Raw genomic sequence first — 27,736 nt, forward strand, 5'->3', positions numbered from 1 at the left:
ATGAGTGTCAAACAAAAAGCTTTGAGACAATGAAGTTACTTTATGCTATTTCTGATATATTCAAGTTTTGTATAACGAATAGCTGTTTAGATGTTAATCTACTGTAGATCGAACAAGCGATCTCAGCAGTTGCAGATGGCTTGCATCCTTGCACAGTTTGACGAGAAACTACATCATAGGCTACAACTTTTCTTGTAAACAATGTATTAACATCCGTAAATTCAATTTGAAAGGTTGAAACTCCCGAACCCCCCTCCCTTGGCTACGCCACTGGTGCAAGACATGCAACACAATGGTATATTATTTAATTTCTCTTGTTTTCTACCAGGGCTGGAAAAAATGTTTAGCTTTCCGGGAATCTGTTTTTTAGAGAAAAAATTTCCCGCGGCTTACAATCACGATAATGAGAACCTTATATTTTAATGATCTCCGGAGCTGACGTAAACCTTAAAAGTCATGTCGACATATTCTTGATGCCCCCCTTATCGAAAATTGTTCTTTGTAATACCGCTTTGAAGGAGGATTACGACTATGAACAAAAGAATAAATTTTAAACTTCATTTTGAATTGAAAAGACATGACGTAATGTCTTCCAACCTTAGTTATATATTTTTTCATTACGTAACGTCTTGTAGGAATAAATTGAAAATCAGTATGATCACTCAAAATGAAAGCAATGGGACTACAAATCCTCACTAAACCAATCAATCAATGATCTTGTTGCACTGAAGATGACAACCTTATATTTCACTGATCTCCGGAGCTGACGTAAACCATGCATAGATCTGTTGACTCAATGCAAACCCTTTGAAGGTTGGGGGGGGGGGCTGTCAATTCAACTTTTTTGTATCAACAGTTGTATCTCTAAAACCACTGAGGCTGCGACTACGAGATTTCTTGACTTTCCTAACTTTTATTCACCTCTATTGAGCTGAAATTTTGAGCGAATAAAGGTTATAAATTGAAAGATATAAGGCATTTCTCAGCACATCCTCTGAAATATTTCATATTCTATTGTGAAACATTTTCCCACCAGCTGGATGAAAGTAGCTTAATTAATTTGGCCCATGTCTCGTTAATCCTAACTGTTTCACAGCGTGAAGGGCATTGGCTGTATGTAAACTAATGTAAAAAAAATTAATCACAACATTACTATGCACGTTCTTCATTACTCTACCAAAAAATAATGTGTAAACTCACGATACAAATTACACTCATAAGTGACCTCAACATTTCAACGTATATGAGCAGTTCTAAAATTCACATAGTTTTAATTTTCGGATATGCTCATCGTGAATAATTTTACAAAGTGAATCCCAAATTTTGAAACCGTGCCAACATAACAGAAATATCACTCCTAAAGCATAAGAAGAATTGACAGCCCCCCCAAACTGAGCAAGACTCCAGGAGCCCAACCTTCTAAGGGTTAAAAGTCATGTCGACGTATTCTTGATGCCCCCCTTATCGAAAATTGTTCTTTGTAGTACCGCTTTGAAGGTGGATTACGACTATGAACAAAAGAATAAATTTTAAACTTCATATTTGTATTGAAAATACATGACGTAATGTCTTCCAACCTTATCACATTTTTTTCATTACGTAATATTTACCACCACCAAACCACTTTTGACGATCGAATTTGTTAATTTATTATTCGGTAAAATGTTTAGATGATGTCACGTCATTAGGCTGATTTGAGATATAATTTCATTCATGACGTCGTATGGATGAAAAACTTTTACAAGTTTTATACTCTGCTGAGATTAAAGAAGAAACATAAATGATAAATATTGGAGAAATTGAGTCTCCTTTACAACTTAAGAATCGAACAACTCAAAACTGCTGAAACAAAACGTTTTATTTAAGTGAAAGAATCACTGCAAGCAACCAATGCCAAAATGCGCGCGAAAGAAGTCATGGGAGTGTGAGGTGTCAAAATTTTAACAGGTTGTTATTTTTCTACATCAATGTGACGTTAATTAAAACTTTAAAAAGTTTATATCTTTGCTTCTGTAGAAAATCTTTTAATCTACTGTACAATTTAGTCATCAAGGTTTTCCATACTTTTTTTTAAAAAGAGAGCTTTTACCTCTCCTCTCCCCCCCCCCCCCCCCCCCCCCCCCCTTGCAACTTGAGTTGACTTACTTACTTACTTAGGTTGGGATCCAAATATTAAAAAAAAAATTAATATGTATTAATAAAAAAAAAATAAAAAAAAGATGTTGCCCAAAACATTGGGGGGGCAGCTGCCCCGCCTGCCCCCCCCTGCCGGCGCCACTGAGTGACAGCACAGTTAGCGGCTTTATTTTCTTTCTGCTATCCTGTTATTTTAATTTTGTTTATTGGGCTAAATCAATTCGAAGTAGTTTAGCTCTTTCATATTGGCAAATTTTTATCGTTTAATCTATACTGGTATAGCACTCCTGCGCTGGGTTGTAGGCTACATTTTTCTTCAAAAAGATTACTTTGAAAATGATCTCCATTTCCCAAACAATCCTACGTAAGCCACTGCCGGTGACTTTTTCATATGAAATTATCCATCAATACCAAGCCTAGATATGAAGTTAACAATATTTTGTATGAAAACAAACTGACATTGCACGTATCGCAGTAGACTTAATCTTGTATTACACCAGTGTAAACACAATAATAGGAAACGTTATCAGATTATTATCATTATTGTCATCAGATAGACTCAACATTTCGTCATCGTTTTGTGTTTTAGGAAATATAGCAAATTCGAAATTCCGAAACAAAAACCAGCGAAGAAATGCAATGCGAATGAAAAAAAGAAAGAAAAAGAAAGGAAAAAGAAGAACTAAGAGATACAATTTAGAAGGTTGAAATTCAATCTTTCAGTTTTTCTCGCAAGGTTTGCGTCATTTTAGGCTGCAAAGCGTAAAGACGTAAAGCTCATCCATGAAGTGTTTTGTGTTGGTTGATTGAATCTTTCTCCTCGGACTGGGAAAGCTTCTTGCAGAGCTTACAGTTTCGCATACTCGTAGAGGCTTTGAATGACTGACGTAGGCCCGGTCATCGAGATTGACAGAGTGAAGTTTCCGATTGTTGAGATGCTGTTGTTTGTAAGCTATTCCATCCATCAGATGTGCTGAATGGAGAGCAGTTCTTAACGTGCGTTACTCAAATGCACACTCGGCGAGTCGAACCAGCGCCACTTGATCTTGAAGCTTCTTCTTTCCACAAGCCACGCGCTAACCAACTGAGCTATCGGGGCGGACAAGCGTTGTGTTGGAAAGCAAAACATGATTTCTTGAAGACATTGTTTATTATAAAATTTAGCCACTGGCATAGGCTAATATTCAGACCATTTACAACAAATGTTTAAAATTTTACTCTTAGTTTGAAGTAAAGTTTGGTTGACATTGAAACAAATGTATCACCAATGTACTCTACTGCAAAAAGATTTCTCATAAGTTAAAACATTTGTTAGGTGGTCGTTGGGACAAGACTCGATTGAAATACTATATTTCGAACTACACCCCAGACATGACGAAATCTCAAGTAAAAAAATCTATCAAAAAGTAAGTCGCCGTACAATCAATCATTAGTGGTTCTGTATTTATTGACATCTAAGAAAGAACTAACTAAGCAACTTTACATGAAAAAATAGAGCAGTTTTCATCTAGACTTTTCTATTGCACTGGTTATTTCGGCTTTAGCCTAATACTTCAAATCAACTCCAACTTCTGCAAGTATTGTAAAATTAATTCTTCGCATTAATTCAGCGTGAGCAACAGTGGCGTAGCTAGGGGGGTGGGGGCGGCACTTTCAGACTACGGTTTTTGATTTTGATTGTAATCTGATAAAAAACGCATTTCATTTTCACATGCTTTTTTTTGAAGGGGCGGCAAAATCTAAATCCGCCCCGGGCGGCACATTCCGGCACATTCCCTAGCTACGCCACTGGTGAGTAACACGGCTGGTAATTACTTGCTTCTGCTTGTGTATTATGCAATCACAATCGCTTTACATTGCAATTGTTTTAGCGCCTTAAACATCTGGGCTAATTATACCACTTTGCGCTTTGCTTACACAAACAATGAGAAAGAAGCAGATCTAAAGGTATCATTCGGAATGGACGACCATGGGGATTTGTATCCCTTTGATGGAGAAGGTAAAGCACATGCATTTGATCATACATTGCTAGTTATCTGCAGATTGGAGTACAGACACTTTATCACGCGAAGCCACACAAATGATTTTTAGCTTTTACATATGACACAAAAAGCCTGTATTGCAATTTTTTGATTGGTAGGTGTGGTTAACGTGCTCACTTCTGCCTTTGTAGACGTAGGTTTAGTAGTAGGCCAAGTCAACATCGGGACTATTGATAATTTGATACCAGCAGACTTCCCTCTTAGCGCTGTAAAAACGGGGTAAACTGTAAACACTAAACACATAACTTCACCAGAAGTAGCCCGCTGTGACGTATAATTTAGCTGTGTGGCGTAAAAGATTGTGTACCATAGATTGACACAGCTTATGCCAAACCATGCACAAAACAAGGTTACTTTACTGTTTGTTTTTTTTATTCGTGTCAGTAAAAGGTTGTTTAGTAGCCTACAGTAAACTATGCGCAAATAAAACTCCAATTTTTGTGGTGATCTTTAGTCTTAAGATTAAATATCGCCCAAGTATGTTGCATGAAAATTTTTCAAGTCTGGATGTTTTGTAAAAATCATAAGTAAAGCTGTCTCGGCGCTCTAGAACAGGAGTCACCAAACTTTTTTCTCTGAGGGCCGGATTGTTGCGAGATTAACAACTGCGGGCCGGATGCAAATTGCCAAAAGATATAAAACTATTTAGAATCTCCTAGACTTGAATTGAGCACAATAAATAACAAAGTCAGCGGTGGAATAGCAAAGTTGAGATGAAAATCGAAAGGTTGCTGGAAAAGTTATCTCCTGCTGTGATACACTCAGGGCCGGATTTAGATGATTGGGGGCCCGGGGCACTTTTAGATCGGGGGCCCCGTGCAAAAACTTTTTTTCCGCCTACTGCGCGAAAAACCACTTCTACATCTAGTAGTAGTATGTAGTAGTCCAGTTTTAATCTGGTGATGTCCCCGTTACCGAGGGTGGCCGGATTCACCTCCAAATGCCGCAATCGCCTTCACACCCTGCCTCCACATCGATCTGTCTAACGCGTCCTCTCTTGTTAAGCCCACCTACAGTAGCATTAATCCAGCACTGAACAGCATTTTGCAAAAACTTCAAAGGCTGATAGAAAAAAAAATAACACAGAATCACATTTTTCCTTTAAAGGCCGGGGACCCGGGGCACCTGCACCCTTTGCCCCCCCTAAATCCGGGCCTGGATACACTACAGAGCATCGTGCTCTTGAAAAAACATTACATCCTTCCAAATTTGGCCTAGGCTGTTCCCATCTGTGGAGGCCTAGTGATAAAAACAGAACACCAACATGTAGGTGGCCTGATGGAAAAATGTACAAATTCAACATACAACAGCGAACTACAAGAACGAACAATTTTAACAAAGAAGTCTCTATTACACAAAAAGGCAAAGTGCGGCTGTTATTTCCGCAGCACGTGGCGGGCCGGATGAAAACAGTTTGCGGGCCGGTTCCGGCCCGAGGGCCGTAGTTTGGTGACCCCTGCTGTGGATGAAAGTTAGCTTGCTGTATCGCAAACACGTGAAGAGCTAACCTAACATTATTGTTAATTGATTTATGATGTTGCTTGGTTTTGTATATGCCTAGAATCTATAATTTTGAGTTCTTGTATTTCTAAGCACTGCATGGCATAGGCTACTGAATCAACTAACTATTTTTACATATTATTGTATAAACGTTTGATGTTAAAAATTATCAGCAAAGCATGCATTCTCAAATGGGATTTTAAAATACAGTAATGACTTTAAAAAAAACTCTATTTACAAACCGAAAGTAATTTTTATACTACAGTAAAATCAATTTCCAGCCAAACATCAATAGTTTGTTTTGTGTTCACTTTATTTACTTTGTTCTTCAAAAGTGCTAACATAATAGTGTTTCTGCTGAAATTTTTCTCTTATCAAACCATTCTTTAATAACATATTCATACCCAATAGTGCGTTTGAAATATGGGTGAACGCTTCCCAACTGCAGATCGATGAAACAGACATAGAAATCGAAGCCGATATTTTTATTTCTTTTGTGAAGGGGAGTCACGGGGATCATGACCCATTTGACGGCAAAGGTATTTGGGAATGCAAAAGCAAAAAATCATAAAAAACGATTAATTTCTCAACACTGGTTCAACACAGTAATTCACTTTGTTTGGCAATCAATAATTACAACAGTAGATGCGAGTTGCAGTGTGTGTAGTGTGTGTGGTGTGTGTATGTGTGTGTATGTATGTGTGTGTGTGTGTGTGTGTGTGTGTGTGTGTGTGTGTGTGTGTGTGTGTGTGTATGCGTGTGCTTAAACACGTGTATTAACGATGACAGTTCTGTGACCATCATCAGAGAAGAGTTAATTTTACACTTTTTGTAACGCTGCTTGTTTGATTGATAGGTGGTAGACCTTGCCTTGCAAAAATGTTTAGCTAGTTATCAATTATTGTACATGATAAATCACATAAATAGCAATAAACATGCGGTCATTGCAATTGCATGTGTCCAATGTCCAGTATTGAGTCTGCGGTAAAAGCGTATTTTTGTAACTATTGTTCTTATTTTCCGCAGATAGGTGTATTCATCTATATAAAGGAGTGCTCCTCTGCCCTCAACAGTAAATCAAACTTCTAATATCGCATAATTTTGCGTTATTTTAACGTTTCCAGGCATTAAAATTATAAAAAATATGAGATCATAATCCTTCAATTTTTCTTGTTTAGAAAGAAAACAGAAAAAATTACACACGGGCTTATATTATTTAAATTGCCACAAAATCGCAAACAAAAAAATAGACAAGAAAATAATGGGATTTAATACAGTAGCATTATACAAAAAATACAAAAAAAAAACACTAATAAACATAGAAAATTCAAAAAGCTTTTTTGAAAAAAACTCTATGCCTTCATCAGATATCTCTATCGAACTCCATGCGTTTTCAAGAGAGCGTATAAAGTTTGACCAAACGTTTGTAACTATTTTGTCTGTCAATATTTTTTATATTGTTTAAATAATCTTATTTAATCCCATGGATTTGTTATCTAATATTTGCTTGTGGTTTTGTAATATTATTTCCCTTCTAAAGATCAACATAAAATGTTTATCACTTTTAGCAGTAAAAGAACGTTGAAACTTCATATTTCTTTTCAGTGTGCCGTTTGTGCCGATTTGAAACGTTGCAGCATCAATGTTGCTCTTGTGTTTGACTTATTTACACATTAAAAAAATTTAAGTTCATGCTTGGCGCTTTTTTCGCGTTACTTTACAACAAGGGCTGATTATCCCTGAAGACAAACATTTTGACATTACCTGGCCACCAAAGCAAAAAACTCAAGCAAATCCTTTTGTCCAGTCCTTACCATCAAACATGTCACTATGTACCTTACTAGAGCACACACTACACAGTATTAGTATTACACAACCGTATGCTCTTAGTTATTGTTCTATTAGATATCCCTCAGCCATGCAGGCAATAGTTCAATGTACAGTATATTACCTTTGTGTTGCTAGTTTTGTTCAATCCTTCTTCAACAGATTGATCATGTTTGATCAGCTGTGATCTCCCTTATGAACTACCTCCATTTTTTTCTGTCTTTTGTTTTTATTAGTGCTTCCGACATGCTTTTTATTCCCGTAATTTGCTTGATATTGTCAAAATATTTCATTTTTTGTCGTCCTTTTGTTCGTTTGCTTTGCACCATCCAAGTCAACATTGAAAATACAACTTTTAACCTTTTTTTTGTTCAATACCAAGTTTTAACTTGCTTTATTTTCTCCAGGTGGAACCTTGGCTCATGCTTTCTTCCCCAGCGACGGAAGAGCTCACTTTGATGAAGCTGAGACGTTTTCTTTTAAAAGTGGGAAAGGTATCATGTGATAGCAAAATAGAATGTTTAACTTTGTATGATGTAACCTTAGCGAGTTTAAAATAAAGTATTACACACAAAACAAAATATATAACATAATAAGTCAAACGTTTTCGACACCTACGTGTGTCCTCATCAGGAATTAACACTAGAAGCCCTGAAATATTTCCCTACATAGTCTACCTATAAGAACGATTGCGGTCATTTTTGACCGGTTGTATGAAACGGGTTTTTTACCGTTTTTTTTTTAATTTTAGTTCAAACATTGATGAGCTTACAAAGATATGCAAAGATGTACAAACAAACATTGTTCGAACATTAGAAATCTTCTTATCACGCACCGGTCATTTTTGACTGGTCAGGGCTTATAGGTAGATGTGTGAAGTGCTCTGTTTGCGAAAGTTCTAGTGAAAAATTATGACAGCTACTAAAACTTTATCAAAAGTTAGGAAAACTCAAGAAGTATCACCAAGCAAATCGCAAGAACGCCAAAAATATGAAGCGCCAAAACTCAAAACCGGTCAAAAATGACCGGACAGGGCTTCTAGTGTTAAATCTCCGATATACATCAAATGAAAAATTGTAAGATAAATTTGACTTTGCACAGATAAATTAATCTTACATTTTTTTTTCATTTTATGTATATTGCAGATTTAATTCCTGATGAGGACATACGTACGTGTGGAAAACGTTTGAGTTATTATGTTATATACTTTGTTTTGTATGTAATACATTATGTTCAACCCGCTAAGGTTACTTTGTTTTGCTTGTCTACGGTTCAAAAAAGAAAACTCTATACCAAAGCGTTTTGTGTAATGTGTAGCCTAGCGGCCCTAGCACACCTTTCTTCAAGTTACTTTGTTTTATTTCCTAGGAATTGACCTTTTTACCGTTGCTGCCCATGAATTTGGTCATAGTCTTGGTCTGGCGCACTCTAGTGTTCCGAATTCACTGATGGCTCCTTTCTATCAAGGGTACAATCCGAATTTCAAACTTCATGATGATGATATTGCTGCTATTCAACAGCTTTATGGTAAAAATTGTTTTTTACTTTTTTGTACTCTTTTTAATAATAATAATCAATTTATGCAGCATCATGTGTCGGGTTTTAGCAGAAATATTTGACCTCAAGAAAATGAAATATCTTCTGACAGGTGTCAAACCCACAACAATGCTTGATATGAACGATTCGGTTACATGTCTTGTAATACAAACAAATTTATTTTCACACGAGTCAGTTCAATCATAAACAGCAAAAAATCGATTTCGATCAGCTAGCAGCTAGATCATCTTCAGTTAAGCTGAAAGCTCAAAAAATCAAATGATGAAGATCCAAAGAATGAAAAACGTTTCACTCTTGCTACGTTAAAGGAATTTTTATTATTTTGAAATGTTTGGCCTCAATGATCCACACAAGTTTCTTTAAAACATTGTTTCTTCGTTAAAGCTTAAAGAAAAAAATCTGATCAAGCGTTTTTTAAGTTGATTTCTTTACGTTATCCCTTTGTGTATGAAGCCTATATAATAATTTCTAAAAGTGTAAATTATTGCCAGCAAAGGAACGTAAATTAAGACTTGTGTACTGTGTAGTACTCACGGTTTATCCTTGTTAATGTTTAATTGTCTCGATATGTAGCTAACTGCTCTAGGCTGCTGCTGAGCTGAGTCGGAGTCTGCCTCACTTTCTGACCTAGTCTTGTTCTGATTACTTTACTGCCGGCTTGGTTTAGTTTTCATTCAGCATTTTTTCAATATTTACGCTTATGCTTTTTCAATTTTTACGCTCATGTTTTGACATTATTGCGTCACTGTAATGTTATTTAAAACATAACTTGTAGGCTTTAACTGCTCTTTATCAGAACTGACGATGCACTAGCAAGTGCGAAATATATTTTCTGTTACATCTACTGACTACTGATCCCTGTTACCTTAGCAATTGAGGTTTTAGCTTGTCTCGATATGATTTTAATCTTTTCTATTATTCTTAGGAAAAAAAGTAGTCAAAGACAAAAATAAAAACCGGCCTGTCCCAACAACAACTTTGAGACCAACAACAATCAAGCCAACAAAGAAGCCACGAGTGGGCGCCATGAACGTTTGTGGAAAGCAAGTGTCTTTTGATTCAATGCACTTTAGTAAGTTTCAACCCGATCATATTTATGACGTGACGCTTGGCTAGTGCTAATTGAAATAAACTACCAATTTAAGTTTTTCCAAGATGACGTTGACATTAGTCCATAAAAATTTGGTTAACAAAGGCAAGTAGCCTACACAACTAGGCAACTTGTTATCTGATGATACTTAGCTGATTTGGATTAAGATTAATAACAAGTTTTTGTTCATTTGGGGTAGTTTGGGTTACCGTTTGGGTTACCGACCGATTCCATTCCGTATCAATAAATCATTAACATAGTCGACACTAAAGCATTGTTACTGTAGAATGTTGCTTTCTTGATACGGTTGGATATTGTTGAAATGTAGTTCTGTAAAAAAGAAATTGATATAGACTAGGCTTAGAGTAGAGACAATTTTGAAATATGAAAACGGGAGCTTAATACATTGATAGTCGGTTTGGCTTTAGCTCCACAGCTAAGTGTGGCAAGAATTGATAGCGATGGATATGTGTTTTGCCCATGGCTAGCCTAAAAGCTACACCAGTCTAATTTGTGAAGCGCAATGCTTTCTGCTCTACTGTAGGCTATAGTGAATGCACAGCTTTGTGTTAAAATTCAGGCAGATCGCGTCATCACCGTTTTAAGATTTACAATTTTGGTAGAGAGGTTACTTTCTTCAACCATAGACAAGTAAAACCAAGCAACCACTCGGCATTTAACATCATACATTAGAGTGAATAATAAACTATGAATTACGAACGTTTTCGGCCATACTCAAGTTAGCCCTTCTCAAGTAACGAATTTCGTTATTTTCATTACTTGTTTTTAATACTTGAGAAGGGCTAACTTGAGTATGGCCGAAAACGTTCGTAATTTATAGTTTAGGTTCACTCTAATGTATGAGGTTAAATGCAGTGTGGTTGCTTGATTTTATTTGTCTGTGGTTTTAAGATTTGGATAACAAATGCAACTATCAACTACGCAAGCATATAAAGTACATCTGTGTTAACAAGCATTAACAAGGAACATTTCTTTCTTTTAAGATCATCGATCGGGTATGCTCTATGCTTTCAAAGGCGTTTACTACTGGAAAATAAATGACAATGGAGTTTTAGGAGGATATCCGAAAAGAATTAATCGATACTGGGAAGGGCTACCGGGGAATATTAACGCTGCCGTGTATTCAAGAACTACAAGAAGAACTTACTTTTTCAAAGGTGATTTGCAAGGTTGTTGCTGTCACATTTTGTTTTCTTATTCCGACTTAGGCCCGGTAGTTAAAGATTTGGATTAAGTGCACGTGAAGGCAAGAAAGCAAATTTTCGTGTCCGCATTCAAGCGTTTTTTTAACTGTCCTGCCAAAGACACAGCCACATCCTCGAGTGGTGTCAAACTGGTGTTCTTTCTAATGCTTTACCAAAGCTCTCGCCACTCGGGTATGCAGCCGACAGTGTTGTCAGTAGTACACTGTAAAAATACCCTTGGTCCATTCAGATGTCTTCATTGGAATTGCATTCAACGACCGTCAATACTGCAGTGACTTGGCCCTGAACGAACATACAACTTTAATGAGAAAATATTTTTATTAAACAAGAACAAGAAATATTGTAATAGTGACTAGAACATTATTTTAAAACATGATAATTTGTCTGAAAATAATTATTTTCTTCAACGTGGCTGCCCCTGTGCCCGGTCAACTTACTGGAGTACATATATGTAATAATCGAATAAACTGAATTGATCAGAAACCTGTAAAGGGATTTTACACATTGTACATCAGTAACTGTAATATACTCAGCCGATAACAACATGAAAATGAAAGCAAAATAGATAACTTTAACTTGGAGTACCCTATATATAAGATATAGGCTAAATTAAATCAAATATAGTTATTACTATCTGAAGCCTTTACACTATTATTCAATTACTTTATTTAATTAATTCTTTATATTACTTTATTTAATTCGCTCTGCTTTGCCTTTTTGCTTGGCATTGAGCACTTTTTGTAGTATTAATAGTTTTCATTGTTTTAAGATATAGACTACGTATTTCTGAATCCAATTGTTCATTTGTTACTGCATAATTTAATCGTTTGTTCATCCCTATTTATGTATCTAATCCATACATCTAATCGCAGGAACTCGAGTATGGAGGTACGACGAAAATAGAAATTTAGAGAGGGGGTTTCCTCGAAATTCTTCGTCCATCGGTCTTCCTTCGAATCCTAATGCTGCCATGCAATGGGGAAGAGATGGAATGATATATGTCTTCAAAAGTAAACGTCCTACATGCAATTGGAACAAATTTTATTAAACATTTGAAATTATTTTTGATAGCTGTACAAAACCTAATTAGAACAATGGGCAATCGATCGTTGTGGAGACTCACGGTAGCCGACTCCTTATTCAGACATGGCCGATGATGATAATGATGAGCTGTACAGCCTACCCTACATACTTAGACTAATATTTATAAAAAGAAAAGATTAATAAGATTTCGAGATCCTAAAATAATTCCGAGGTCTGGCCCAAATGTAGCTAAATATTTCGACCTCTGATAAAGCTACTATAAATGCTACAGAGCTTGATCGTTTGACTAGACAATAAAATAATATGCGATATTTTCTTCCAGTTTTCAGGCTACCTGAATTAATTATGGGTCCATAAATTATCCCTTTCCCAAATGTACCCCTAAAAGCTTGTGCCTCATGTTAACGCTACTGTACAAGATTAAGATGCATGCAAGCATTCTCCTCGCACTAAAAGATGAGGATGTTGATATTGAGCGGCTGGGCATGAATCACGGAATTGCAAGGATTGGAGTGTTTAAAAACGGATTTACCAAACTAGTCCAAATTTTACCTTCAAAACCAGTTGTTAAAAATCATGCAAAATTCTAATTTACTTTATAGTCAAATCCAAGGTAACCGAAATTCAAACTTTTTAAAGTCTAACGTCACGTTATAAAGAATGTATTGCTATGTGACGTCACAAATCATGGTTAAGGTTTATGCAATCTCAAAAATATCATAAAAAGTCGTTTCAATTTGTGTTCATTTTTATTTCATCTTAGGTAAATAGACGAAAAGAGACTAAACAATGACTGTCTCATCATATGTCAACCGAGTCACGAAAACAAAGAAACAGCAAAATATGACACTTGAAAGCAACACTGAACATTTGAACAATAACAATATGTTATGATACTATTATACAACTAACATTAACTTTTAAACGTATACAAGTGCCAAAGCAGCAACTTAGCAATCAGCAAATAGAAACTGAATAATTCATTTACAAACAAGCACCTGATGTCAAGTCTTGTCATATATTGCAAGAACCTGCTTGTATTCATTTGTTTACACAATTAAAAGCAAAACATAGAATTTACTTTTGTGGTTTTGAAGCAATTTTATTTGTTTCCTTGTGTCGAATGAGTTGAAGTCAATGGTTGACATGTCAGAACCAAGGTTTCTTGATAATAAACAGTTGAAAAAACGAGCAATTAAATTGATGAATTAGCCGTGCTTCATGGACAAGATTCAAAATAAAATTGATTATTTTGTTTTTTCGGTTATGCTACATGCTGCATGCACATAATTATGTGATAGCCTACGTGCTCAGTGTCATAATGATTACATGTTTTACACAATAATCTGCCCAATAAGCCATCATGAGTGAAGGAACATATTTTAACAATGTCATAATGTTATACAACCACATGAAGCAAGAATCTTTAATATTTCGTATTCTTTCTGTTAATTTCAAAAAGCTTGTGCTACTCACGGTTATTGTAATTTTTGTTTTCACAGAAAATTATTTCTATCAATTCTCTGAGTATCAAAGCTACGACGGCTCTCAAAGGCATCCCCGGAAAAAAATGGACTTATACTGGGATGGCGTGCCTTCTAATATCGATGCGACCATCCAATGGAAGAATGGTGAATAAAAATAAGTGTTTGTTAGAAAACTACTGTGTATTTTTGCTACACATGCAATAATACAATAATATGTCTTGCAAAAGTGTACTATACATGTCTATCTGTACAGTAGTAATAGCCTTCAGGCCTATGTAATTTTATCCAATCTTACGTGTTACTGGACAATTAACTTACCGTACCAGAAAGGATTATTTTATGTAAAACAATAAGATTGTGGTCTTATATTGTAAGCAAAAGAAGTGGTGTAAAGTCTGCCTGTAAACATCTACCGAATTGGTCCTACAGCTACATAATCTGATACAATCCCGTTCTACGTACAATCTGTTCCTCGCCAGGTTAAGGGACTATATCTGGGTTTAATTGTGTTCTTTTTCAGGCAAAACATTTTTCTTCAAGGGTGACAAATACTGGAGATTCTCTGGCTTAGGGAAACCAATGGATAGCCATTATCCTAAAAGCGTTAAGAAGTTTTGGATCGGATGTACTGAAAAAATTGACAAGTCTCAAAGATTGCAAACTTCCAGTAATGGCAATTAAATTTTACAAAAGTGACAACAATGTTTTTGAACTTGTTATAGAACCCGCTTATGTTTTGATAGATTGTTAATAAAATCAATCACTTTTCAGTGAAGTACTGTGATGTGCTTGATGTTGTCTAAATATTTCATTTTTTTTCTTTTCTTCGTTCTTTTGCTTCGATTGGTTGTGGAATCTTTATCCTCGAACTGAGAAAGCTTCTTGAAGAGCTAAATCTTATCACTTTATTTTTCTTGGAATGTTTGCCTTACATAAATATAGCAACAGTTTAACATGAAAAGAACCATCAGTCTGCTCTGATAGTCCAGAGACTAAACACTCTGCTATGTTAATGCCAAAATGGCAAAGCCATGAACGATTCGATATCGGCGTATGCACTTTAGCAACGCGCTTCAAGGACAGCTCCTCATTTAACCAGGGCAGTAGATGAAGTAATGTAGGCCACCCATAACCTCTGTAGCGCCCTGCATTTTCACTTTAGGTCTTTTCAATCTTCCTTAACGCTTGTCCGTCGCGTCGCGTACGCGTCCGCTACAACCACCTTTAACAAGCAGAACCTTACTCTGCCATCCTGAATGACCACGGGTCCGTCAGTGGGTTTGATCTATAATCTGCTTTTTAATAGGATTTCTCAGTGCAGGATCCTACAAGTATCTGTCAACTTTTACCTTTTGTGAGCTACAATCATTGCTTTAAATTTATATTGATTTTTTCTACAGGATCGAAAGGGAAACAAACACGAAGACATGGCCATAAAAAGTCAAAGAGGCCGAAAAAGCAAAAAAAGCAAAAGAAACCAAACAATCAAAAAAAGAGAAACAGAAAACCTACACTTAGCAGATTGCGGCTCCCTAATACATAAACACACTTTCTAAACAATTTTTTGTCATTGTCTAAGGATGCAACAGGCCACAGTAGATGATCATATTCTTACCTTCCCGGTTTGGAAGATTTGCACTGTCCTGATGTGGTGCACTTAACAAAAAGATTCTTATATTTTACTTTTTAACGTTTTCAAAAACCATCCTATCTTGGCCGTTTTAATTGTAGATAGATTTACAGTAGGTACTATATGTTTATACGTATATTTTCTTATATTGTATAAATGTAGTGGAACTAAAAAAAGTTGTGCGATTTCTTGTCAGGTCCATTCATATTTTGTTCTAGACCAAGTGGTTTTTGGAGGTCTATGTGGCCTACTGCATTTAATGTGCTTTATTGTGAGCACTAGCTTTATTGTGAGCACTAGCAAAAAAAATTAACAAAAAAACAACACAACAAAACAAAAACAACATTAACAGCATAACAAAAACTGTGAACAATAAAAAAATAAACTAAAACCGTTCGTTTGCTACTTATCCAAAGAAATGGTTCGTTAAACAAATTTTTACAATCTTATCATGTTCTAATTTAGTTTCATGAATCAGTGTGTAGGCAATCAGCAATAGCTTACTTCATATTACAACGCAAAGCGTTTTGGACGACGTTGTTGGCATCCGCTAAACATTTTTATAAAAGTTTTGTAAAATATCTTATTGTTTTGGCTGAGTTAAAACATTTGCAGAATTAGCTCAGTGGTGAAATAAGTTGCAGGTTTCAGTTTTCTCATCTAGTAGGCTATAATCACTTTTTTGAAGAGCGTTTGTTAATTTGTAATACCTTGGTTTATGTTTGTACATTTTTAAACTTTTGCATATTAAATGGAGCTATCCAATATTGTGTTAGATTTATGCATGAAAAACAATGTTAGCTTTTAATGGTAGATAGGTTAATACAACTCAACAACGAACGTTAGGTTTTTCCCCATAGGCGTAGTCGCCTTGTTGGTGTGTGGATTTTGAGTCTTTGAAGCTGAAAGTTTAATATTTTGTCCGCTCCGTTAGCTCAGTGGTTACGCGCCCGGCTCAAGATCACGCTGCGCTTGTTCAGCTCTCGGGGTGTGCGCTTGAGCAACGCATTTCAGGGCTGCTCTCCATTCAGTGGCACCTAAATCTCATTTGCTAACTTGGCAGTAGCTGAATTGAACTTGCTGAGTTGAAGCATTTGCTGAGTTGTCGCATGACGAGTGGTCCGACGACGGCAAAATCATTCTCTATCATGTCTCATTGCTCAAACAAAAGAAAACATACGGTGGTTTGCACATTTTATTTCTTGTGTTAACTTCTCAGTTGTCAAGATTATGCCAATTTTTAAAGCAACACAACAAAATCTTTGACAAGTTTTTTTGCTGCATCATAAGCGAATACACATTGCTACAAAAGACTATTTACAAACATGTACAGTGATACATATAAGTATATAACAAAGATTGCTATATATTGCTACAGTACATTATTTTCAATTATGTACAGTGATACCCGCAAGGAAAATACTTTTGACGCATTCTGTAAGCCACATCGAATGTGCTGCCAAAGTCCATAAATTAAAAGTTATTGAGGAAAGCATTTGACGTGCAAGCTACAACTATGTATGTTTTTGAACATACAAGTTTTCAAAACTGATGCTTATTTATACAAAATGTTGGTTTAACTAATTAATGCAGTAGTTACATTTTTATACGTCATAGCTTGACCATAAAAGTTTACTATAATATTTCCTGTTGTGGCTTATTGGTAAACGATTCAAAAGGTTTGGTTCTAAGAAGTAAACAAGTTAATTGGAGGTCTGAAACTTTTAACAAATGTTATTTCATTTTGACTTCAATCGTCAAAGCTAGATTTCCATAACAGTTGATGTTAAAACTTTTGGTCCAACAATAAAGAAAAATTTAAAATCATTTGTTAATGACACATTACAAGTTAATTGATAGATTATAAGTATTACAGAGTTTTAAATGTGCAATTTTCAATCTCCCATGAGAATACTGAAGTTTATTCCTCATCAGAAGAATCGCTTAAACTCCCAGATTTATCTTGAACAAGATCTTTTTCTGATAAAGAAGAAGACACAATCTTTCCATCTCTGCAACAGTTTTTTTCTTTGTCAGTAAGAATAAAAAAGAAATGTTCAAAAAGGTAAATAGCAAGTTTTATGTGAAAATCTTAAGCAGTAATGCACAGTAGAATGCAATTAATGAATCCACTTAGACTACTGCAAATTAAATCTACTTTCAGTTAAACTATAACCTAGCCTACTTTTCACTTGCCAGTTTCTGGTAGTAGGCTTGCATTTCACACTTTAGTCTAACCATACCTTGTTTCGATAGTTTTGACGATAACCCGTTTTGTAGTTTTAGTCTCATACTCCCCTTCACTGTCGCTGTTGCCACTGCAAGAAGCCCTGCAATAACCTTTTATTTAAATAAACGTAAGAAAACATTTAGCTTCATATCAACACACTTGCACACAGTGCAGTTAAAGTAACTGAATTACAAATGAGGACGTTTACTTCAATTATATTAGATATAAAAATATTCTTGTCATTCTTTAACCTTGTTGAAAGTAACAAAAAAACCTGCAAGTATTTTGCTTAGACGTAGTAACTTTGAAATTATATGTTACTAGCATTGCAAAAAAAAGAAAGATAAAGATGTGAAGCAGAAAGAAAAAAGAAGATCTATTTAGAGAAAAATAGCTAACCAGCACAAAATTATCACCAAAGCCTTGATTATTTTCTTTGTTATGTTTTGCTAATTTCAAACCAGGAACAAAAATATAGCTCTACTTTTTCTCTTCTCCTTCGAGTAGTCTTCGATAAGTTTGAATTTCTTTTTCCAACGACAGTTTGACGCTCATCAATCTCTTGTATTCCGCCAAGTGACGTTTCATTTCCGTTGTAGCGAAATCTAGCTCGTTTCCAAGGCCAGCAATGCGCTGTTGATATCGGGCTCCTTCAATCTCATAACGTTTTTCAACGTCCGCAAGGTTGCGCTCGAGATAATCATTCTAAGAAAGCAAAACATAAACCTGATGTCAATTAACTGAGCCTTTTTTGTTCTTTTTGGTTTTGATTAATTAAACTGTACTTTCAAAGTTAAACATTAGCTTCCATGCAGCTATGCTGCTAAACGCGAATTTCAATAAAGTTAAATGTTAGTTTTCGTGCAAATGTAGGAAATAAACGTTTGTTTAGCATTTTATATTTGATTATGTTATGCTTTTATTCATTTTCCATCAGGCTATGCATGGCTACATGAAGATGCGGCCTGATTTGTTACATTATGCAGATTTTCACGGCCGTTACTGTTTGACCAAAATTTTCTAAAAATTAGATTTTTAAATTTTTTCTGACTTATAATGTTATAAAATCTTTTTGTTGCCTAAGAAAAGCAGTAAAAAAGAGAAGTTGACGAAGTCCTGAAAACTTTGCAGAATGTGACAAATCAGGCCGGATCTTTAGTTGGCCATGGGCTATATCAAAAAAGTTCTTCAGGAGTTTAAGTGACATTATTTGCGTCAAAGCGGTTTACGTTAGATTCTAAGTGACGCCGTGACTGGGCGAACTAGTATTCATTCCAAATGTGAAATGCTAAGGTAACATCCAGATAAGCCGTTGTCCGGGCAACAAAAGGGCAATCGATATTTTGGTGTACACTGTTTAATAAACACCCAAAAAGACTTGGTTGTTGTAGATCCTAGCTTACAAACGTGAAGGATATATGATGATATAATGGACCTTCCAAACGCCCAGGGCGTGTGACAACAATATATAGCCTACTGATGTTATTTTATTGACGCGAATTTACGTAAGCGGGTAACACCTTATATGGTAATAAACACCGGCTTTTGTAACTTTGACGTAAATTGTAAGCAATTTGCTTCCAAGATATGATAGCATAAGAAATTTAAATATAAATGAATACATTATGCAGCTGAAAATAAGTTATATTTTCACATTTTAACTTGTTCAGACATTCAAGGAAAGTTAAGACATATTTCATGTCAAATTTGATAGACCTAACTAGATATATTGAAAAAATTGAAAAACATTGTTTTTTAAATGGTTTTGACGGTTTGAACATTTCTGACGTCATATCATGCAACCAATAACTCATAATATTGATTGTTAAAAAAAGATTTAATAAATCTTTAGCATTCAAAATATAATTCAAATTTCAAAACCACTTTAACTTTGTAATTTATTAAAAATGTTTTATTTAGAATTGGTCTAAGGTACCCCGTTGTCATTTAGTAAACGTTGTAACTTGACCAACGCGCAAACGAAGGATTATATCTTCATATTTACAGTATTGATAGTGCTTCAACCAAAATAACGACGTTATTAATATTGTTAACTTTACAACGGATTACCGCGCAAAATTATCAAACATGTGAAACCAGGGCTATGGAGTCGGAGTCGTGGAGTGGGAGTCGTTGAGATTTTGGCGTGTCCGGAGTCGAAGTCGTAAAAAAAGTGGCCGACTCCGGTTTGATAAAAAAACGATAAACAATGAAATTTTTGTTTGCAATACACTTTTTCAAAATATTGTTTTTTATTCACTGTATTGCGCTCTAAACTTTATCAAAAAATGAAAGTGTTCGTTCTTGTCAGTTTTGTGAAAGTTGCCGTTTCAAATCTGGTCACAAATTTAATGAAATTAATTTTTGAACAAATGAAAAAGGACAAAATTTTAGAAAAATCTGGCAACCCTCTAAAATCTGGCAACACTGAATCCGGAGTCGAAGTCGGCCAGTTATAATCTAAAGATTTGGAGTCGGAGTCGTATATTTTTCGCCGATTCCACAGCTCTGTGTGAAACCGTACGCAAAGCTTTCTTTAAAATTTTTTTTATGAAATTTTGATGATCTAATTCTACTACATAATAATGTATGATAGAGAATTGTATCAGTACTGTATAGCGCATTAGACTATGTGAATTTTATTATCGTTATAGCAATTATAATTGAAAATCATTGAAAAGGTTCTTCGATATAATGAAGATGTTTCTAATATCAAAGAATTGAAGAATCTTTAAATATTTTCAGAAAATCTTCAGCAAGTGTGGAAAACCTCTTGGAAATAACTGAACAATAACATACCGATCCTCTTATGGATTCGAGTTCCATCTCGAGCTGAGTAACTTGCTTCCTGTAATCATTCATTTCTCCCTGGACTTTTTCCAGTTCTCCAACATTGATCTTCGCTCGTTCTTCCAAGTCATCGAACTGAAATGATAATTAAATACGTTAATTTACTTTCAATAAAAACAGCCAGTCTTGAAAAGACAAGATTTGTTGTGGAAAAATAAAAACAGTCTCTTATTCGATCACTGTTATAACTTAACTTTAATTCAACAGCATTGATTTGTCTTGGCCTGTATTGCAGAAGACATAGTGGGACGTTGATCTAAACTCATTTAAACTTAGTTAATTATGTTTAGACTTAATCAAGTCAATTTAGTTTGTTTCAACAACGCCATATATTAACAAACAAGCAGAGTAAATGTAATTGTGACAAAGGTTCGTAACCATATTGCACGTTACTTAAATTACATCAAATATGTGATTCTGCGCTCTGTGCTGGAGGTGTATGAAATGCATGGACCAACACGTCACAAGAGTATGCTACTGCAAAAACGACTTTGGCTAGTGATTAAAGCATACATTGCATTTATAATCATTGTTTTTACATGTTAAATGGTTAATGTCACTGTAAAACTGGCATCATTAAACTCTTAAATGCGTTTTTACTGGCCAAAACTGATATACATTTTTTTGACAAAAAACACAATTAGATTCAAAACTCATAAAAAAATACTTCGGCTGCTCTAGTGGTGAAATATGTTTTATTTTCTATAACTGTGTTTTATACTTCTTATTTTTGGTTGTTGTTAAAATCGGATATAAATTTAGCCATTGATACATTTAAAATCTGCGTGCAAAAAATGTGTGCAGCTATTCAGCCAAGACGATTAAAACAGTGAAAGCGACAAATGCAAAATAAGTTTGAAATCATTGTCTTCAGTAGCTATTGTAGGCAACAAGTAAGTTTCATGTCTATCACAAAACAGTAATCTTGCAGCATGTACTGTACTTAAGAGACCATATGCGTAATTGTGTATGCGAAAGAGTAGTTATGTTCTTGGTAAACTAATCTGCAGTTAAGATCACAAGATTTAGTCTTCTGGATCAGAAATGATTTGAAAAACATCATAAGAAAAATTTTTATCTCGTTTTATTACTCACATACATTCAAGGGCAGCCCTTTGATTTATAAACTTTTGACGGGTTTCTGACACTTAATTTTATCTCAGCTGTCAAAGAGAACGACGCTTATAAGAAGAGTTAGTTTATTATGTTGAAATATGAGGTCAACGCTATAAATAACTACTGAGAATGTTTTTATAATGGACGTACGTATCGAGACATCGCACATTTTATATAGTAGTAGTACTAACAAAAATTGTAATCGAAACTTAACCATAGAGACAAACATCTTTGAATTTTTGACACATATCATTAAAAAAAATGTTAGAAGCAAGAAAATTAATTTATAATTGCAAACTGTTAACTATTGTACATTAGTGACAGATAGCCGACTTACAATCCCGTTATCTTGATGACGTCAGTAAACCAAATACAATTCTGGTATCTTTTTCTTTCCTTTCATTATCACCACTAAGAAAATTTCGGTTACTATCAATTGAAAAATTTAGAATATTACCTTTGTTTTGTACCACTGCTCTGCCTCGTCTTTGTTTTTGAGGACCATCTGCTCGTACTGAGCTCTGATTTGTCTCAGAAGTTCACTAATATCAGGAGCTATGCCATCAACTTCCACACTGGAACCTTGATTCTTAATCTGTTCCTTCAAGTCTTCAATTTCCTGTCAGAAAAGCAAAGTAAAAATTGAATTTTGTTAAAGATTGAAAGATGATTGTTTTCTGCAGTGTACTATCGGTATTGTCAAGTAAGTTAGATCAAAATTCCTGTCGACGACAAGGTCATCTTTTTATTTATTGAAACCGTCAATTTTAATGAAGTAACATAAAATCAAATTAACACCAAGATGGTATGGTTTATTTATAGTCGTTCTAAAATTGCTAAGGTCTTGAATTATGTTTACGATGTAATTATTTCTCCAAGTCATCTTCACTGCTTTAAACAAAAAGCGCAATCGGCGCTTTTATTAGAGTCTTTGGAATGACTCGACCTGGAATCGAACCCAAACTTGAAATAGAGGCATTACCTTCTCTAGCACTGAGTTGGTTCATTTAGTTTAGGCATGCATTATGATTCGTTTGCTTGGTCAAGTATTTTTATTAGTGCAATCATCTTTTTCTAAAGTGTGATGTATCTCTTTAGAACTAATTTGTGTTTTTAGTTTAATTATGATCAAAGTAATTGTTGCGTTGAAACCAAACGATTTTCAAATCGACAGTGCCAACTCAATACCGGTCAGCAGATTTGCCAAATGATAATTGTTTTCTACCATCTTACTAAACCAGTAATGAATGCTTTAGGTAGGTGACGTTTTTTAGCGTAAAATCGTTGCAGAAACTTCAACAACAGTGCTAGTATATGGTCTTTCTTGTGTGACACATTCAGAATAAAAAAATAGTTTAATATCACAACGTAGAAATATAGGCTACACAACTTCAAGCAAGCATCCCAGACAACCATTATATCTTGTCCATATCAAATTCGTACCCTATCTGATGAAGATATGTACCAGATAAAGTGCTTGTCTGGGAAGCTTAATCAACGGTAAAGGAAATTATTGCAAAGGCAATCATGCAACCCACCTCGCTATGCAGTTTTTTGCCATAGTCAAGTTCTTCTTTTAAAGTCTCGATCTTTCTTTCAAGATCAACTCGAACCATGGTGGCGTCATCAACATCCTTACGTAATCTTCCCAATTCGTCATCGAGTTCGGTTCTGAGTCGACCTTCGTGATCGAGTCTGGAATGTCAAGGGATCAAATCAGACAAAGACCAAAAGTCAAGTCAATTTATTTTGTTTCAACAGCGCCATATATAGATCGATCATATATAGAAAAGATCGATCAACAGGGTTTCAAACTTTGAATTAGTTAGCAAAAACCTTATATTTTGTATTATTTGGTCAGTGGCTTCGAATAAAAATGCTCTTGAATAAAAATCGCTCGAGTTTGTAGCTTACTGCAACCAATATTCAGTCAGCTTGTAATGTTTGGGCTTCTTATTCCTCCTACTACGTGCATGTTCAATCAAAGACGTGCCACATCCTCCTCAAAATAATATTGCTCTCAGGTACTTTGGCAGGGGAATGCATTACATGCCTACATGCAGTACCCGGTTGTGCCATTAAAATCTACATTTTCAGAAAAATGTGGAATATGTTTGTATCGCTGCAAAGAGGATTTTAGTGACCAGTCCCTTTTTGCATGCAAGAGCTGTGTGTGAGTTGAAATTAATTCTAAAACATAAAATTATTTAGATCACAAAAACGTGAAACAACCTAAGTACTTGAGCAACACTAGATAAAAATGGCTCTTGCGTTTCTATTAATTTCGATTCCCACAGGTAAAACTAATCATTTGTTGGCAACACCGCAGTTGAGATATTGAATCAGTTATGGAAGATTAACTGACTTTTTACGATATTAAACATAGAAATTTTGGGTTATTTTGTTACAAAGGAAGATTTGCTTTTCCCAGCTTTCTACCATTGGTCCTTGCAATTCCATTCAAAGCAAATGAAGAGGATGGTTAATAGTTTCAGCCCAACAAGTAATTTTCTGTGGTTCCAAACGGTTTGATTTCTTTTACTGAAGTGTAAAGCTGATTACTGTAATGAAGACCACACTATAGAAACATTTAATGAGCTCAGCAGTCTCTTGCAAAAGGTCGAAAAGCTTAAATGCGTATGTTATTCTAATAGCTTTCTATCCCTAGGGCAAAGCATCATACCGAGAAGTACAGCAATGACCTTTCTTAAAATCTGTGTAAGTATGTTTTGGTTCAACGAAAACGATGATATTTGAGACAAAAAGAACATGAGTTGTCTTATCCATATCTACAGTACAATGCATCAAATCGCTAAAGTGCCTTTGCCGTAAACAATCTGATGTGAAATGTTAAAAAAAATGCCAGAAAAGGTTTGTTCAGGGATCTAATTAAGAGAAAGAGTTTTTGACGTCCTTGTATTACCACGCTAGTGTAACCTATAGAATAAGCTTCACTCACTTTAATTCCACATTTGATGAATTTTATTCAGTGCCTGCTGTAGCCTACAGTGTACAGCTAAACTTGTCAAAAAGCTTAACAGAAATCTACGTTCATGTAGCCCAGTTTTATTTCTCAAATTTTTTAACTAAAGTGGAATATTCCATTTTGCATTGAATGAATACCTACGTGTTCTGCAAAGCTGTTGAGTTTTCTTTTTTCCTTTCAAATTGTAACTCTTGTTAAACCCAATAATAAAAAGTTGTAACACAGTTTTCGTGCAGTATAGCATAGTATTTACTTTTACCAAACACAGAATACACAACAAAACTTTTTTATTTATTTATCTTTGACTTTGCTTGCGTTTCTTACTTCCATTTAAGTTCGGATGCTTCGCCTCGTAAGTTGTCCCTTAAAATCTCCGACCGGACTTTGGCCAATGTCGCATCATCCACCTGGGCCCGCAATCTCCTCAACTTCTCCAACTTGTCTTCTCCAAGTTCCGTTTGTTTCTTCGTACTTGCTTCTCGAATCAACTTTTCTAACTTTGAGTTTTGTTCTTCCAAATATCGAACTGAAATATAAGTTTGCCATGGTTTATATTTGTCGCACTGCAAAATTCGCTTTTTTAGTGAATGAATGTTTTTATGACATCATATTATATGTCTGATGTGAGCTCATCAATTTGCAATCTCAAAATTATCCTAATTGATACAACGACAAAAAAAAGATCAATATTATATTTTAAAGCATTTAGTGTAACCCGACTTGGAATCGAACCCAAGCCTATACGAAACAGTGACAAAGACACTAACCAGTCGAACTCCAATATTACTTGAAATAAAATTGAAGCGCAGTTGTTAGCATTTTTAAATCATAAATTGCATTTCGCTTTGAGTTTTGCTGCAAGTCAAAAACAATTGCGTTGTTTGCAAAAACCACAAATCGCAGATTTTAGACATGGAATAACGCAGCAGCATTGCCTAAAAACTTTTTAACCTTGAATCCCTTTTAAGTGTTTCTTTAAAATAATTGAGATATATAATTTCGCATAAGTAACATCAATAAACAATGCAGTTTTATAAAAAACCACGCACATCAAAATTGTTTATATTGCAAAATAAAACAAATATGAGCACAACCAGTTGTAGTAAATATCAAAGAGGAGAATCGGTTTTAATTTAGACTTGAGAGTGATATAGCCCAAACAGCCACTTTATCTGGTCTAGATCTGGTAATGATGTGGTTAGATCCTTACCCGATCTGGTAAAGAACTGGACAAGATAAAGTGGTTGTCTGGGAGCCTACTGTTAGAGGATGAATTCAACAAGTTGATGAGTTGTTCTGGTCGATTAGTGGTTATTAATATTTTCATTGTGGTCGCTACTTTCTACATCTCTTGCATTGTTGCCAATAAATCTTTAATTATCTGTTCAACGACTGGGTGAACCAAAAAGTATCTAATTATCACGGGAGTCGAGCTTGGCCCTTCTAAACGGCAAGCGAGCTAACACCAGATTACTTTTGGCACAATGTACCTTTTTCAATGTAGTTTGCAAAGCGGTTGTTGATGCCGCTCAAAGTCTCTTTTTCATTTAACTTCAAATTTAGCATATCTTGCTCCATCATTCCAGCTGAAGATGACATCGATGCTAAAAATTAACGAAAGTTTAGTTACATTTACTTGGTGCTGAACATATACATGCTTTCAAGAGCAACAAATTAACGACAAAGTTTTATTGATATTTGGTGATGATAGAGTCTGTGCAAAAAGAACAAAAGTAACTAACTATACGGGCCCAACTCCAATCATCATTTTTTACCGTTAATGTGCTATGATTTTAAGACTAATTTTAAGCAAAAATGATTACGTTATTTTTTTCGTATGGCTTTCTGTGCATCCACGATCATTGACGTAATCCTCCATTAATGTCAATTGTCTCCATAGCCAAGTGGTAAGAGCTTTGGTAGAGCATTTGAAAGGACGACGGATCAACACTGCTCAAAAGTATGTGGCTGTGTCGTTTGCAAGACACTTGAAGCCATGCCTGAAAGTGGACACGAAGATTGGCGTCCTTGAAATTCCGCCCACGTAGTTTTAAATCTTTAACCACCGTGGGTAAGCTTGGATACACCAATGTCATACAACTTACGTATTCCTCCTATTCCTCCAGCTCCTCCTGATGAAGACGAAGCTGAGTAGGAGTAGGAGACTCTTTTAGTTACAGGCTCCTCAACTGCAAAACTCTTGCTGTATGCTTTCGATCCTGCTGTGGAGTAGGCGGTTTGATTGCCGAAAGTCTTTCGATAACTCGATCTTCCTGATTTTGTCGACATGTTGTTGATATTTATCTTATTTACAGTTTAGTGTTGGAAACCAGAAATGTACAAAAATATTAAAAATACGTGACCAATAAAATTTCCGAATTGCCAAAATATATATCGGCGTAGGATACAGCTTAGCTTTATTTTGCGTGTCTACTGTCTGCGGCTGTCTATGTATTCAGTATGTAAATTTCAAATCGATTTAGCGTTTTCAATATATTTGTTTATTGCTGTAAGTAAAAAATTACATTTTATAATACCACAACACGTTTTTACCAAAATTTAAGTTGCAAGCTGTTTTTGCCTTTTCAAACTTTTTCTCTGTTTATTGTGAAGCATGTTTCCTTCGTAGGATGTTAGTGTATTTTGATTTAAAAAGCATACAAATTCATCTTCTTGATAAATAAAAGATTAAATAATATATAATATAAATAACATATAATACAGACTACTAAACCGAACTAAAAACTGACGATGAACATTCTATTCTTATGGACTCTGGTACGAGTTTATATGAATAAGCTTGTTGCCATCCCTTTCTTTTTAATAAATTTTCTTTTTTTCTTGCTTCAACCTGACAGTAAACTTTGCCGTTAGTTAACGTTACATTTGCACCTAGTTGTGACAAAGCTTGTTAACTTTTACCGCAAGTCGGCGACGCAAATGTCACAACATATCGTTTGTAGATTACTGATAACAGAATACCAAGACATCATTCTGAAGAGTGAATGAGAACCT

At 35.1% G+C, this 27,736-nt stretch overlaps 2 protein-coding genes and 1 long non-coding RNA gene across 6 annotated transcripts in view; 1 reads left to right on the top strand and 2 right to left on the bottom strand.

Moving 5' to 3' along the window:
* Positions 1-9,720, bottom strand: part of LOC145769594 (uncharacterized) — a 27,116-nt gene extending 17,396 nt beyond the window's left edge. Inside the window, exon 1 of one of the 2 annotated variants that reach the window (XR_014289024.1) lies at positions 9,597-9,720. This is a non-coding gene — a long non-coding RNA (uncharacterized LOC145769594). The remainder of the gene's footprint in view (positions 1-9,596) is intronic. The other variant, XR_014289023.1, reaches the window with a different exon arrangement.
* LOC145769593 (matrix metalloproteinase-19-like) overlaps positions 1-16,298 on the top strand; it is a 22,667-nt gene extending 6,369 nt beyond the window's left edge. Inside the window, exons 4-14 of one of the 2 annotated variants that reach the window (XM_082581255.1) lie at positions 2,726-2,839; positions 3,452-3,542; positions 4,008-4,135; positions 7,913-7,999; positions 8,874-9,032; positions 9,988-10,134; positions 11,157-11,330; positions 12,251-12,388; positions 13,925-14,053; positions 14,430-14,576; positions 15,310-16,298. In XM_082581255.1, the coding sequence (XP_082437381.1) occupies positions 2,726-2,839; positions 3,452-3,542; positions 4,008-4,135; positions 7,913-7,999; positions 8,874-9,032; positions 9,988-10,134; positions 11,157-11,330; positions 12,251-12,388; positions 13,925-14,053; positions 14,430-14,576; positions 15,310-15,452 (1,457 nt within the window). In that variant the 3' untranslated portion in view covers positions 15,453-16,298. Of the gene's footprint in view, positions 1-2,725; positions 2,840-3,451; positions 3,543-4,007; positions 4,136-6,089; positions 6,218-7,912; positions 8,000-8,873; positions 9,033-9,987; positions 10,135-11,156; positions 11,331-12,250; positions 12,389-13,924; positions 14,054-14,429; positions 14,577-15,309 lie in introns of both variants that reach the window. The other variant, XM_082581256.1, reaches the window with a different exon arrangement.
* Positions 16,299-16,724: 426 nt separating this feature from the next.
* Positions 16,725-27,460, bottom strand: LOC145768647 (glial fibrillary acidic protein-like). 2 transcript variants are annotated; one of them, XM_082580199.1, is made up of 10 exons: positions 26,827-26,945; positions 26,545-26,721; positions 26,212-26,325; positions 25,046-25,247; positions 23,274-23,430; positions 22,193-22,354; positions 20,569-20,694; positions 18,254-18,474; positions 17,783-17,869; positions 16,725-17,551 (listed from the first exon to the last, which is right to left on the bottom strand). In XM_082580199.1, exons 3-10 carry the CDS (start codon positions 26,318-26,320, stop codon positions 17,461-17,463), a joined length of 1,155 nt encoding a protein of 384 aa, XP_082436325.1. In that variant the 5' UTR covers positions 26,321-26,325; positions 26,545-26,721; positions 26,827-26,945; the 3' UTR covers positions 16,725-17,460. The 2 variants fall into 2 exon arrangements, with proteins under 2 accessions (XP_082436325.1, XP_082436324.1); XM_082580198.1 differs by lacking the exon at positions 26,545-26,721 and having other exon boundaries at positions 26,827-27,460.
* Between the last annotated feature and the right edge of the window lie 276 nt (positions 27,461-27,736).

The sequence above is a fragment of the Aplidium turbinatum genome, chromosome 4 (assembly GCF_918807975.1).
Source record: "Aplidium turbinatum chromosome 4, kaAplTurb1.1, whole genome shotgun sequence".
NCBI classification, from domain to species: Eukaryota; Metazoa; Chordata; class Ascidiacea; order Aplousobranchia; family Polyclinidae; genus Aplidium; species Aplidium turbinatum.

Excerpts from the sequence above, each read along its gene's own strand:
- LOC145768647 (XM_082580198.1), bottom strand. The coding sequence starts at position 27,010 with ATGTCGACAAAATCAGGAAGATCGAGTTATCGAAAGACTTTCGGCAAT. Across the intron at positions 22,355-23,273 it reads GCAAAAAACTGCATAGCGAG|GAAATTGAAGACTTGAAGGA; the intron begins GTGGGTTGCATG and ends CTTTTCTGACAG. Across the intron at positions 17,870-18,253 it reads CTCGAAGGAGAAGAGAAAAA|GGCTTCTTGCAGTGGCAACA; the intron begins GTAGAGCTATAT and ends AGGTTATTGCAG.